The 14504-nt window shown below is 68.3% G+C and overlaps 1 protein-coding gene across 1 annotated transcript in view; it reads right to left on the bottom strand.

The window, feature by feature from the left end:
- Positions 1-5030: 5030 nt before the first annotated feature.
- The window catches only part of DLGAP2 (DLG associated protein 2), a 31053-nt gene continuing 21579 nt past the window's right edge, over positions 5031-14504 (bottom strand). Inside the window, 6 exon segments of the mRNA XM_054701138.1 lie at positions 5031-5626; positions 6325-6477; positions 7902-7993; positions 8688-9103; positions 10900-10985; positions 13768-13809. Of these exon segments, the coding sequence (XP_054557113.1) occupies positions 5408-5626; positions 6325-6477; positions 7902-7993; positions 8688-9103; positions 10900-10985; positions 13768-13809 (1008 nt within the window). The 3' untranslated portion in view covers positions 5031-5407.

Below are 14504 nucleotides of genomic sequence, written 5' to 3'. Positions count from 1 at the left end.
TCACGTGCATGTGCCTTCTTGAGGCCCTGGGGTGTTGCTTAATTTCTCTGTGTCTCAATATCCTTTTCTTTAAAATGACGGTGGTGACTGGACTTGCCTGAAGCTGCTGCGGAGGCTGCACAGGCCCGTAGCCGCCTGGGATGCGCCCAGGCCCAGGCTCCCCATTGCCCTGACCCAGCTGCTTCAAGGGTCCCTGTTTTGTCTCGTGGGGCCTGTGGGACCCCCAAGAGTGCTGGCCAGTCCAGGCCTGCACTGGTCAGTCCTTTCATTCTCACAGAAGCTGGGACTGCCCAGTCTTTGTTTTGTGCTAAAGGAGCAGACTGGAGGGTCACGTGGAGTGATTAAGTTCTTAACCGAAGCGTGTAATTAGCATTAATTGGAAGATGCGTGGAGAAGGCCGGGGAGGCTGCGTCTCTGTCCTGCTGCGGAACACCCCTGTCCATCCACGCTGAGCCTCCGCAAGTCCCTGCCGCGAATCGAGGCCGGACCCCAGGACCCAGGCCGGCAGGCGCCGTTCCCGCCTATTTCAGATGCAGGCATTTTATTCAATGTCTTAGTGAGGCTGCCCGAGCCAGACACTAGGTGATCAAAGGGTTTTGCTGAAAAACAGGAGTTACTTGTGGAGCCTGAGAGGCTGACCTGGAGGTGGGTGCAGTTGGAGGGGAGGTGGGTCCTGCGGGGGGCCGGGTCCTGCGGGGGGGCGGGTCCTGCCAGGGAGGCAGGCAGGGCATCAGCAGAGAGCAGGAGGGAGCGGCTGAGCTCTGCTGGTCAGGGCTTTGGGCTGGTCAGTCCGAGCTCAGTTACCGCGCATGGGGGCCTGCCCGTCATGCTCCGGAAGGCCTGCACCCAGGCGCCCGCGCGTGCCCGTGGTGGAAAAAACAGCACGAGGGCGCACGTGGACGCACGTGGACGTGCACAAGTCCCGGGGCCTCCCGTGTCCATTCCAGCCGTGCTCGTCAGATGCCATGGTAACTGCCACTGGGATGGAAACAGGAAATGACGCAATATCTCCCGTGACCCCGGTCCGGGACCGGCACCCGTGTCCATGTTGTCCCAGGTGGAGTCTCAGATGGCAACTCTGCGCCCCCCAGAATCTACAGGCTGGACCCTAAACCCGAGGGGATGGAGGGTGTGGGAGGCCGCAGAAGGATCAGTGCCTGGTGACAGGAGGAGCGGGCTTCCTGCCCCCCTGACTGGGGGGACCTGGCCGGACAGCCGGTCACACAGGCCCGGCACAGGAGCCCAGAAGCCAGCCTCGTGGGCGCGTGCTGCCCCTCCCCGGTAGGGCTGGGCCTCCACGTCCAGAGCAGCCTGCGGGGCTCAGGGTCGGCCCGCCCGAGTGCGGACACTCCCAGCCCAGATGCCCTCTGAACGTGGGGGGCCAAGCAGTCCCTCTGCCCGGGGCGTGGTGGCCAGGAAAGTGCTGACCAGGCCCTGTGCACTCTCCCTGACCAGCACGTCTCCCCAGGACTAGGCTTCTCCTGGGAACCAGGCCCAATGGTTCTGGACACCTCAGGCCTGGACTTCCCTCCGTGGCCCCTGGAAGCAGCCCCCGGCCAGGAGCCCGAGGCCCAGCAGGCGACCTTCAGATCCAGGCTCTCCGCTCCCCAGGCCAGGCCGACCTCGGGCTGTTTATCAGCCTCCGGGCCTGGCAGAGGCTTCTGCGGGATCCCCTGGTGGGGGGCGAGGCCCCGAGACCCCTTCCCGGGAGCTGATCCCGCTGATACACACCAGGGCCGCCGCCCCACACCAGGCTCCCTGCCCCGCACCCGCGCTCTCTGTCCGCACCCCCACCTCTCTGCACCCCTGCTGGGCGCCCCCAACCCGTGTCCCCCCCAACCTGCCCCAACTGCTACCGTCCCGTGCCAGCACCACCCCGCCCACGCCCGAGGAGGGCGCCCTGGAGTCCGCAGGCCTTTGTGGGCTCTCACAAGCGAAAACCAGGGAAACCAGACAGGAAATAAAACGCAGCATTGAAATAAACGAAGAAACAGAGTAGGGGTGGGGGTTCTGGTTTGAGGCCCAGTGGAAGGTACTGGGGGGCTGCAGCTGTGAAAGTGGGTGAGGAGGAGGCCCCGCAGCACAGGCGCTGGGTGCTCGGCTGCCCCTGAGCTCACAGGCGGGTCCGGCCGTCCACGCCCCGGCCGCACTGGGGTGGGCTCTGGAGCCTCAGGTCTCGCGGGGCCCTGGCCTCTGTGGGTCCCCCAGCTGGGCGGGGCGAGCCCAGCATACTCAGGTTTTCCTGCAGGACCCGGGGTGCGGTCTGGGCCCCCCGGCAGGCCTGCTGCTCTGGAAGGCTCTTGGGGCCCCCTGCACCCTGCGCGGACTCGGGGTCTGGGGCGGGCGGCGCCTGTCTGGGCAGGGTCCCTGGGCTCCTGGCCACCAGCTGGTGCCAAGCGGCCTCCCCTCTGGGAGGGAGCTGGACCCAGAGAGGGGCTGTCACCCAGGCCCCTCCAGTGCCCTCGGGACACCGCCCTGGCCCCCGGGGCCTCCCCTGGCCCATGGGGAGGTGCTCTGGGGACGACCCCAGTGGGGCTCCCCGGGCTGGCCCTGCCCCTCCCAGAGCACCAGGCCCTGCCCCCTCTCGCCTTCCTGCCCCCTCTGGCCTCGGGGCCCTCCAGCCAGGACCTGTGCACCTGCACCCGGTGCTCCAGCTGCAGCCGCCCCGCGGCCCGTCGTCCCTGGGGTCCGCTGCCCCACTCCAGGCTGCTCCTCTGTTCAGGCCCGTGCACCCCAGTGACACCAACACCGTCCCCACCGCCTTGGAGGGCCTGGGAGGAGCCCCGCGGCCGGAGGGGGTCTGGGAGGAGCCTCCCCAGGGCTGGCGGGGCGTGGGGCGCAGTCTCCAGGCCATAATTTCCCGACGTGTCACCTTCAGGTTCACTCTCTGTCCCCCTCAGGCTGAGCTGGGGTGCAGCGATGAGGCCCCACCTGGGGGGAGCTGGGGATCCCCGCTCTGTTCTCCCGTCACCTGGAGGCCCCTGGGGTCCGGGGCGAACAGCAGGGACGCCCGGCCTCGCCCCTCCCGGCCTTCCTGGCGCGCCCGGCCCCCTCCCCCCCCCCCTCCTCCCGGGCCCCGGGGCTGCCGCCGCGGGCAGGACCCGCAGCTGGGCACGTTCCCCGGGCAACGCCGCGGTGCCCACCCTGTGCTCCCCCGGCGGGTCGCCCCGGCTTCGGTGGGCCGGGCCCCCCGCCCCCCAGGCCTGCCCCCGCGCCCCGCGCTGTCAGGGCCCGGCGCGCCCGCCCGCGGCCCCGTCCCGGCGCAGAGGGGGGCGGCGCTCGGGGCGCCCGGCGGGGGCCGGCGGGGGTGGGGCGCGCCGGGCCCCGGCTGGTTTGGGGGACCGCGCGCGGGGCTGCCGGACGCCTGCTCCGCAGAATGCCGCGCTTTGGTCGTGCGAGAGTCGGATCCGTTGCGCACAGCGCGGGGTGCGCACGTGCCGGGAAAACGACAGCGGCCGCCACGGACTCGGGCCACGGAAGGGGCCACGCGGAGGCCGCCCCGCGCGCAGCCCCGCGCCCCCCGCCCCGGCCCGGAGGACCCCCGCCCCCCGCCCCCCGCCCAGGCTCAGAGGCCCCCCACGCCCCCTCCCGGCCGCGCCCCGGCCGCCCCCGCCCCGCAGCTCCGCGGTCCGGCTGGGAGGGCGCGGCCACACCCGGCGACTCCTCAGGAGGACCCCGAGGGGCTGAGCCCGCGCCCCGCGGCCGCCTCAGGCCCTGCCGCGGCCTCGGGGTCGCCACGCGGCGTCTGTGCTGGGGGCCCCGGGTGGGGGGGGCAGGTCGCCCCGCGGCCGGCACCGGGACCGCGAGGCCGGGGGTCCGCGTGGGGCTGGAGCCGCGTCAGCCCCGGCCGGCCTCGGGCCTGCAGGCGCGGGGTCTCCGGGGCGTCGAGGGGAAGGGGTGCGGGGTCCGGGCGCGGCGCAGAGGGCGAGGCCCGGGTCCCCCGGCCGCCCCCAGCGCCCCCATCCGCGCCCTCAGCGCCCCCATCCACGCCCGGGGCGCCCCCATCCGCACCCGGAGCGCCCCATCCGCGCCCGGGGCGCCCCCATCCACTCCCGGGGCGCCCCCATCCACGCCCGGGGCGCCCCCATCCACTCCCGGGGCGCCCCCATCCACGCCCGGGGCGCCCCCATCCGCGCCCGGGGCGCCCCCATCCACTCCCGGGGCGCGGCGCGGGCGGGAAGCAGCCGGCGCCGGACACGACTCGGTTCAGGTGTTTATTCAGGTAGAAAAATGCTTCGGACACTCCGGGGCGCGGGGCTCGTGATAGAAGAATAGTTCAGGGCCTTTTTTTTGCATTTTTCAAGGATATACATTCGTACTGATTTTTGCTTCCAAATATATTTTAAGGCTGTTTGGTAAAACATATACCGGGTCTGAGGCTCGTGTCCAGTGTCCTAGCGGGGCTCTTACCTACTCGGCTTAGAAAAGTAGACTCTGAAGCTGAACATGCTCTGGCGCGGCCTCGCGCTGCTGCCCCGCGAGCCCCGAGGCGCGTCCACCGCGGCCGCGACGGGGCGGGGGCGCGGGGCTGAGTCGGGCCCGGGCGAGCGGCCCGCGGCCGGCGGGTCATGCGTGTCCGAGGGCCGCGCCCGGGCCTGTGCGCCCGGGGAGGCGTCGCCCCCGCGGCAGGGGCTGCTCGGCCCACGTCGCGTCGTGAGCCCCGACGGGCGGCGGCCGGGGGCAGCGCTGTCCCGCGGGGGGCCTGGGGCCGCCGCCGGGTCCGGGCGCGCGTGGCCGGTCAGGCGAAAGGACGCGCCGCGCGACCGCTGAAGTGACAAAGGAGTAAAAACCGCGGCGCCGCCCCGCGCCCAGGGCTGCCCGGGCTCCGGCCCGGCCCCCCGCAGCTGCTGCCGTCCTCGCCCCGCGCGTCACACCGTTTATAAAAATATAAATAACCAATGTCGGCGGGCTCGTGTCCAGAGGGCTCCGGTCCCCTGAGCCAGAGCTCGCAGCGGGGTCCGCGCCCGCCTGCAGCGCCCGGGCGGGATCGCGGTGGTGTGAGCGCGGGCGCGGGGGCGCACCGGCTCGCGGGTGTGCGTGGTGTGGAGTGTGCATGCGTGTGGTGTGTGCACGCCTGCATGACGCATGTGCACAGGTATGTGCACATGTGGCCAGTGCATTGTGTGTGTGAGTGGCATCGTGTGGCGTGTGCACACAGGCTGTGCGTGTGGAGGTGTGGCTTGTGCATGGTGTGTGGTGTGCACACGTGTGTATGTGTTGTGTGGGTGTGGGTGTAGTGTGGCATGCGTGCATGGGTGTGCCATGTGCTTGTGTGATGTGCAGATGTGATGTATTTGCACAGGTGTGTGGTGTGTGCATGTGCACGCGCGTGCACATGTGCGGCACAGGGGACACAGCAGAGGGGGCGGTGGCAGGATGGGGTGGCTCCGGGGCTGGCGGCAGCAGCTCAGAGCCTGGTCTGGGCCTCGGGGATGTAGATCTCGATGCTGTCCGCACGCTCGGTGGCGGAGTTCTGGCGGAAGGACGCAGCCCTCTTGGCCGCCATCAGCCGTCTCCGGGCCTCCTGGCGCTGTCTGTCCGGCAGGTCCAGAGACTTCTCTCTCGTGATAGGAAATCTCCCTTTGAGGGGCTTCTTTGGTATCGGAGGGGGGATCTTCCGCTCTTCCTGAAAAGCAGCACAGGCGAGGGTGGGTCAGGGCGCCCGGCGGCTGCGAGGCAGGTGCCGGGGCACCCTGGCTGGCCTCTGCAGGCCAGGGACCCCCACCTTCATCCGTGGTCCCCCCAGGCCCTGGTCTGGTCAGCACTCCCCTGGTCAGGAGGCCACAAGCCAACTTCCGGGACACACAGGGGCCACAGCCAGCTTTTCATTAAGAGCTTAAAGGCCCTTACACAAAACACGTGTGCTCACAAGTGCACACACACGTGCTCACACGTGTACGCACTCACCACACAAGGCACATGCACACTCATGCATGTGCGCACTCACACAACGCACCCATATGCATACATGCAGCATAAACATGTACACACCACACACAGACATGCAGAACCACACACATGGCAACACAGGAACATACTATGAACACACACATGAAAACACACGAAACAAGGAAACACAAATGGGACAACACACATGTGTGCGCTGAACACTTGTGAACACGTGCACAGTGCACACACCCATGCCGTGTAGACAGACACGTGAGCACATGTGTGCACAGTCCGCATGCACACGCCAGCAGTTTATGGACACACGTGCAGAGCCAGCAGTTTATGGACGCACATGTGGAGCCCCGCGGCCAGGAGCACACACAGCCGCGCGGACACACGTGGCCTCACGCCCACGGGGGATGCCACCGGGCTCACCTTCCTCCCCGGGGACTCGACGGCCTTCCAGTCGTTGAGCTTCAGCCGCTGCAGCTCGTCGAACTTCATGCTGACGTCCTCCACGGACAACTGCAGCATGTCCCAGTAGCCCGCCAGGTCCTGGGAGGTGGGCCTGGGCATGGCACTGGGGTCCTGGGGACACACGCGGGTCAGTGAGAGGGGGCTGAGGCTGGGAGCCGCCGCGGCCGACAGTGCCGTCCCCGCAGGACCCAGCAGCGTCCACTTGACGGCGCTGTGAGGAGGCCTTGTGCTCAGGCGCCGCCAGTCCCAGGAAAGGCGCGGCTGGGGCAGGGAGGTCAGGGCGGGGCTGGAGGGCGCCCTGGCCCGCAGGACAGTGACGTCGTCCGCGGACGTCCAGCCCCCAGGGCCCCCCAGGACTGTGGCCTCGGCTGCCGGTCAGTGCCCCAGGGCGGCGCCCTGCTCCCCCTCCTGTGCACCAGACTGCTCTCAGCAGCAGGCTTGGGCAGCCAGGCCAGTGCGTCCCTGGGCCAGCGGTGGGGGCATGCCTGGCCCGTGAGCAGGGCCGGGCCTTGGGAGCCCGTTGTGGGCCGCCCCCGTGTCTAGTCCACTCGCCGCGCAGCGCCTGTCAGGCCCGGGGCTGGGAGGAGGACACGGCTGGGAGGGTCACAGATGCATCCTCCCTGGGTCCTCGGTGGGCAGTGGTAGGGCTCCTGCCGAGAGGGCTGGTCCCTCCTGGGGCTCCGGCCTCCTCGCCCGAGCCCCTCCCCGCACCGCCCCGGGCGGCCTCAGCCTGGAGGCACCATCAGCCTCTGGCTCTGGGCTTGACCCCACCGCAGAGTCTGTATGTGGGGAGTAGGAGCAGGGCCACGTGTCTAAGAGAAGGGACTTGTTAGAGTCGTTCCTGGGACCCGAAGTGCTGGCAAGTGGCCACCCCCATGGGGAAGGGCAGCCGGCACCGGAGCACCACCAGCCACGTGAGCATGATTAGATATTTCCCGGAAAAATACCAGATGAAGGCGTGCTTCAGTCGGCTGAAGGCCAGTGTGCACGCACAGGTGTATGTGAGCACAGGTGTGTGTGCTCACAGGTGTATACACACAGGTGTATGGGAGCACAGGTGTATTTGCGCACAGGTGTATGGGCACACAAGCCATGCACCTCTATCTACACATGGACCCAGCACAGCTGCAGTGCACACATGTCCGTGTAAATAGGCAGATACATGTCTGTGCTCGTGTGTGTACATGGATGTTGACAGGTGTGTGCAGAGGGCTAGGCAGCTGCACACCTGTGTGGCCTCTTGCTCCTGTCTGGGCCCCAGGGCTGAATTTGGGCCAGAGCACCAGTCGCCCAGGGGCACGGAGCCAGGTCTCGCTGCCCGTCACGTCCCCTGCAGGCCGTGAGCTGCTGGGTACGTTGGTCAGTCTTGGGAGCAGCTTACTCCCCGCCCAGGGTCGGAACAGCCCACCCTGCCCTCCCGTCCAGCCCCGGAGCCCTCAGCGGCTTCCCCACCCCAGGTAGGGGCGTGCCCCCGCTGGGAGCCCTGGGCGCCACCTCGTCTGGCTGAGCCCGGCAGGCCCCAGGAGGCGACTCACCATGTTCTGCTGGCAGAGCCAGTAAAACTGCTGGAACTTCTGGGACATCAGCAGCTGGGCGCTCCCCACCGCACTCCTGATCTTGCCGAGGGCTGCGGGGACAGGCGACACGTCAGCCTGCGCGGGAGAGCTAGCCCGGCCCGGCGCCTCGGCCCCTCCGGGAGGCCAGCCTGCCTGGGGTCTGTGCTGAGCCCACGGCACCGTGTCGGACATGGCTCGCAGCCTTGACAGGCCCCAGAGGCCCTGAGGGGTGCGCACTCAGGGCCCGCTCCTCTGGGCAGCGCCAGGCCTGGCAGAGGCCCGTGTGGGGTGCGGGTGCCTGGCAGCCGCCCCTGCAGAGCCGCCCCCAGCAGCAGACTCTTCAGCGGGCGGCGGGGGGCTCAGAGGGCCTCGGTGTCCTGCCTGGACCTGCAGGCAGAGAGCAGGGGCCGCTGGGCCGGGAGGGGCTGGCCGATAGGGCTCCAGCCGAGGGGGGCCTGGCCCACTGCCAGGGCACCCATGCACGGGGCCGGAAGTGCTGCGCGCCCTCTGGGTGTCTGGCGTGATGCCAGCGCGACTCCCCCAAATGCGGGGCCACGCGGTTTTAGAAAACCAACATATCCAGTCGCTAGAGAACTCGAGGGAGGGAGGGAGCGGCGCCCACCAGGACAGCCTTGGGCCCCGGCTCGCCCACACGCTCGCCTGGGCCCACGCAGGGCGCTCTGGGAGGCCCAGACCCCGTCGCCAGGAGGCCTTGGCCGTGTACCCGCCTGGACAGCCCTGACCCCGCACAAGGCAGCTGCTTACTCTCCTCAGAGAGGTCCTTCTCCTCCGCCTCCCGCTCCATCTCGGCGCACCAGCCTTCCATCCGCTTGGTCTCCGAGTGCAGCAGCTGCAGGAACCAGGCGCCGTCCCGGCGGCAGGGGGACATGCGGCCACTGTCCACCGGCTCCACGGCTGGCTCCAGCCAGGGCTCGGGCGCCGGGAGGCTGGTGGTGTCCACGGGCGCCCGGTAGTCCTCACGGTAGCTGAAGAGCCCCTGGGTGCGCACAGTCCGCACCGCCCCGTACTGGGTGGGGGTGCTGGGCTCCGAGCGCCGCTGGAAGGGGGAGCCGAACTGCAGCCCCTTGTCCTCCGTGGGGACCGGGCCCGGGAAGCCCTCCAGCTCCAGGTCAGCCTGCACGGCGGCCGTCACGCTGTTGGAGCGCTTGAAGCGCCCGTGTCTGCAGAGCAGGGGAGACATGCAGAGCCGGCCCGCAGCCCCCCGCTCCCGCCGGCCTGGGCCCCGTCATCCCCGGCCCTGCCACCCCCACTCGACCCTGCCACCCCCCGGCCCTGCCATCCCCTGGCCCCGCCGCCCGCCGGCCCTGCCGCCTGCCCGGCCGCCACACCTGGGGAGAGGAAGGCTTTCATCCCGATGAGTTGCACTTGGGCAACTCAGTGCAAATAATCCCGAGAGATTTAGGGTCACTGTGGGAGGCAATGAATGACGGGACCCCAGCGACTGTCCAGAAAGGCCACCTTCCTGCACAACCTGAGCCTTCCGCAGCTCCACTGCCATCTGCTTGGAAGCAGGGCCTGCTTCTCCTTCTGTAAAGTGAGACCTGCTGCACCTCATTAAAGCGAGGCCTGCTACCGCTATGTAAAGCGAGGCTGCTGCTCCTCATGTAAGGCAAGGACTGCTGCTCGTATGCAACGTGAGGCCTGCTGCTCTCATGTAAGGCGAGGCTGCTCCTATGTAAAGCGAGGCTGCTGCTTCTATGTAAAGCGAAGCCTGCTGCTCCTCATGTAAAGCAAGGCTGCTGCTTCTTATGTAATGCGAGGCCTGCTGCTCCTGTGTAAAGCAGGCCCGCCGCCTCCTCATGTAAAAGCGAGGTCTGTGGCTCCTTATGAACAGCGAGGCTGCTGCCCCTATGGAAAGCGAGGCCTGTGGCTCCTTATGGAAGCTGCGGCCTGCTGCTCCTATGTAAAGCGAGGCTGCTGCTCCCATGTAAAGTAAGGCCTGCTGCCGAGTGACCGTCCGTCCCCGCCGCGGAGCTTGGGACGAGCCTATCACAGGCAGCACAGGATTCCTCTCTGAATAACCTGGGATCCCTTCTAAGTCTTTTGGCAAAGTAGTGAATCCAAATTTTGACCCCGCAGGCGTTTGGAACATCGGCACAGTCTGTTGGACGTCACAGGGTTCGTTACCGAGAGGACTGGCGGGGATGAGCTTGTCAGTGGAGACCGGATAGTCTCGGGGGAGGCCTGTGGGTTTGAGTGTGGGTGTGAGTGTGCCTGGTTATAGGCGTGTGTTACATGTGAAGTGTTTATGTATATGCGTGTGACTGTGTGTTATGTGAATGTTCTGAGTGCACACATGCACACACATGTGAGCAGGGATGTACATCTCTGCGTGAGCACTTGTGTACACATGAGTATCGTGAGGGTTGCACATATGTGTGAACACGTGTGTGTGGGTGTGTATACGTATGGGCAGGTGAGCTGATGTGTGCAGGTGTGTGAGTGTGCACACGTGTGTACATGTGGTCATGTGTATATGTGTTAGTGTGTGCTGTGGAGGTGTGCATGTGTGAGCGGATATGCACGTGTATATGTGGAATGTGAACACTGTGAGCATATCTGTGTATGTGTGTGCACACGTGTGAGTATGCATGTGGGTGTGCACATGCGTGAGTAGATGTGCGTATGTACATGTGAGTGTGCACACTGTGAGAGGGAGCATATGTGTATGTGTGTGAGCACACATGTGAGCGTGTGTGTGTGCGTGTGTGTGAGTTGAGTGTCCGTCCGTGCAGCTGGCTGTCGGCAGTGGCCCTGCCCGCTGTGCCCTGGTGTGAGTGCGGACGCCCACCTGGCGTCCACTCCCCTTGGGCCGCGGTGCTCCCGGTGGGGAGTCCCTTCGCAGCGGGCACCGCCTTGCTCTAAGGCAGGACGTGGGCGGGTGCGGACTCGGGCCGGGCCACAGCAGCGGCCACGTGGCCGCCCGGGAAGGCAGGACGCGGGGCCCGCGAGTTACCGCTTCTCGTCCTCCACCTGCACGCCCACCGAGTGGTACTCCCGCAGGCCCCGGCTCTCCGTGTCCGAGTCGGTCGCCGTCTCCACCTGGACAACACAAATAGGCGCATTAGCACGACACACGCCTGGTGGGACGTGGTGCGGCCGGGCAGCGCCGCCGTGGAGGGTGAAGGGGTGGGGGGGGTATGGGGCCTCCGCAGCCTCTCCTGGCCTCTCTCAGGGCCCCACGCTGCACTGGGCTTTAACCCCTCGTGGGCACAGCCGCCCCTCAGCTCCGGCAGAAGCTGGCCTGGCTGGCGCCGCCTTCCAGGGACCCCGACCACAGCGGACAGGGAAGGTGCCGGCCATGCCAGGCAGGCCGCCCAAGGCAGGGACACGGAGAGGGGCAGTGCGCCGGCAGGTCTCCACCCTGGCCCCGGGCGGGGCTGGCCGCGGCAGCCCACAGACCCACCCCACCTACGTGCGCGTCCTGGCGACGGCGCCTGGCCCATGTCTCCTGGACCCGTGGCATCGCCTCAGTGGTAAGCGCTGTGACGTGCACCCGAGAGCCTCGAGCCCCCAGTCGGCCACCGCAGGGCCGTCAGTCACTGGATCACCCACAGAAAACACCGGCGGCGTCTTACCCGGGCCTGACCCTCCCCAAATGGCACAGCCACGGGGAGGGTCCGATGCCCTTAGAGGCCCTAGGGACTGCCCTGAGGACCACCTGACTGCGGGGCCGGGGCAGGAGGGTGCTGGGCCCTGCGGCGGGCAGCTGGGGTTGAGGGGCTTTGTGGTTGCCGGGAGCATTCCTGGCTCACGGCAGGCGCCATGCTGGGGTGCCTGCGGCGCTGGGGCTGAAGAGGAGCTGGTGGACCCAAGGAGGGATCCGGCCTGCGTCAGCCACCCCTGTCTCAGGCTGCGGCTCAAGTGCCCCATGCGCTGGCTGCAGAGTTAAAGGCTCGTGCCCCGGACAACTCACGGCCACCCGCCCAGTCCTGCCTGTCCAACTGTCAGCTGCACTTGGCCAGCTGCTGCCCGCCCCGGGGAGGGACGCCCTGGCACGGCTCGCACCATTCCCTGGTGCCGCTTGGACCCGTCTGCCAGTCGCTGCGACCAGCCGGGCCAGTCCTAGCAGGGGCGCCAGATAGGGAGCCACAGGGCGCCCAGGGGAGTCCAGGGCAGTCACGGTTCTTACTGGGACTTCTTGGATGCGGTGGCCCCGAATCCTGACGATGGTGTGGGGCTTTTCCAGGCTCTGTTCTCAGGGGAGCTGAGGGGACGGGGCTAGTGAGCAGGGCACACTCGGGGCCACGCCCCGACACGGACACCCATTCACATGGTGTCGGTGCTGGGGAGCTGGCATGGGCCAGCACAGCCATGGCGCCCAAGCCACGCGAGGGGCCTGTCAGTGAGCCATCCCGAGTCCACCCCACCCCACGTCCAAAATGGATGGAACGGGCCTCCCCTGGTGGCGCAGCGGTTGAGCGCTGGGCTGTGAAGCTTCCTGCAGCTTCTGCAGCGCTGGTTCGATCCCCGGCCACCACCGAGGGTCCCACATGGCGCGCAGACCTCTCCTGCCGCCCGCTGCTCCCCTCAGCAGTGTCCTTCGGTCCTTCTGCCTGCTCTGCTCCCCGCTCTGGCTCTGGTGGATTCTCTCACCCTCCCGCGCTTCTGACTGTACCCAGTGCTTGTATAAATAAATGAATAAATCTTTAAAAAAATACAAAATGGACAGAACGATGAGGCCTTAGCTGGGCGGCGGGCTCCCTGCTCCCTCAGGCGGGCCTGCCTGGTGGGGCTCGGCCCCCCGTGTCTGGGGCCCCATGTGTCTGTGGGGACGGGCGTCTCCGTGGCAGGGGATGCTGGACTCTACGCCCTGTGCGCAGCCCTGGTGACTTATGAAGTTCGGGAGGGAGGCGGGTGCAGGACGGGCAGTGTGCTGTAGGGGGCACTGCAGGCTGTCCCCGTGGGATGGGCGGCCAAGGGGACTGAGAGTTCAGAGAAACAGGTGGGTTCCAGGAGAGACCCCGAGGGCCGAGCTGCAATCACTGCACCTCTCCCAGACTCGCCGCTGACCTGCGTCCAGGAGGTGCCCGTGCCCCCGCCCTCGAGGGAAACGGCAGGAGGGGAGGAGGGTGTGTGCGCAGGTGTGCCAGGCAGCACACACTGAGCCGGGGCCGGTGGGGCACGCACCATGTGCACACACGAGCCGTGATGTGGAGCTGCCCATGAGGGTGCATCACCTGCCCTGCCCTCTCCTTGGCCCTGACTTGCCTCCTAAAGGGTCCCCACTCTCCTGAGTCCCTGCTTCCTCCAAACATTTCTGGGGCGACGCCCTCTTGCCCACTGGGCCGTGTAGGGGACGAGCTCCTTGCGGTGGGGACACAGCCTCCCCACGTCCATGCCTGACAGCGGCCACGGCAGGCCCCCGGGCAACGTGCAGCCCGGCATTCAGGGGACAGGTGGGGTGGCGTCGGGAGAGCTTTGGGGCCTGGGGTGCTGGGTGTGGCGGGAGCCTGGCAGCAGGGCAGCAGGTCTGGTCAGCCCAGGGCCGGGCTCCGCGAGAACTGCGGGAGGATGTGGCGCTCCCCACCGTGGCAGCCCGGTTGGGGTGTCCAGCCATGCCCCACTGCACCCTGCTCCATCTGGGCGGGTGGGCGGCCCGAGGGGCAGCAGCAGGGTGTGTGGCCCACCGCCCGGTACCCCTCCTGGTGTGTGGGAGCGTCAGCATGGGGCCGGGGCTGCTGCTGGTCCGCAGGGTAGGCCAGGGGCAGGCCGGGCCCCACCGCAGTGGCCTGCCCAGCACAGGCCCCGGCCGCAGGCTTGCGAGGGCACAGACAGGCCGTGTGGGCTCTGACGGGTCGGGCGCGGTGGCTCTGGTACTTACATCTGACCTTGGGTATGGCTGGTGGTCTGGGAGCTCAGAGTCCTGGACAAAACAACGGAGCCACGGTGTGGGGGCCTGGCGCGGCAGCCCGGCGCCCCCGCGCCCCCGCGCCCCGGCTGGCTCCTCGCCCTCCCCCCCGGGGCCCTGGGGTTCGGGGTCAGACTCCCAGCCACACGGGCGGCGAGGGTGTGCAGGAGGGAGGGCCGCGTCTGCAGGCTGCGGCGCCCACGGCCCTGGCCAGAGCGCGCGGAGGCAGGGCCGGGTCCCTGGCAGGAGGGTGTGCCCGCCCGGCACTGTCCGCCTCTGGCCCCCGACGGGCGGGCCGCGTGGAGGCAGGGGAGGCCCCCGGCGAGTCCGGGCGGGACCGCGGGTCCCCCCCGGGCTCAGGCTCGAGGTCGGCGCGGGTGGCCGCTCGGCCGCACCCCGGCCGCTGGGAGCGCCTCTGCCCGGCGCCTGAGCCCATGGCGACCCTCGTTTTGTGCGAAAAGGGTTTCCTCTCCTCTACCGCTTTCCCCCAGGGCCTCTCCCCTCAACTGCTGGGCCTGGAACTCAGAAGTGTTGAGAAACCAGATCGCGGCCCAGAGCCGCCCTGCGCCGGGCAGCCCCGCGACTCGGCCGGGTGGGGCGGGGCGGGGCCGGGCGGGGCGGGGCCTGGGGGCGGGGCGGGGCCTGGCGGGTGGGGCGGGGCCTGGGGCCGGGGCGGGGCCTGGGGCCGGGGCGGGGCCTGGGGGCAGGGC

Source organism: Talpa occidentalis, unplaced genomic scaffold, assembly GCF_014898055.3.
Source record: "Talpa occidentalis isolate TD23 unplaced genomic scaffold, MPIMG_talOcc4v2.1 talOcc4.4, whole genome shotgun sequence".
NCBI classification, from domain to species: domain Eukaryota; kingdom Metazoa; phylum Chordata; class Mammalia; order Eulipotyphla; family Talpidae; genus Talpa; species Talpa occidentalis.
Note: the sequence above shows the minus strand (reverse complement) of the source record. Positions and strands in the feature narration are given on the sequence as shown.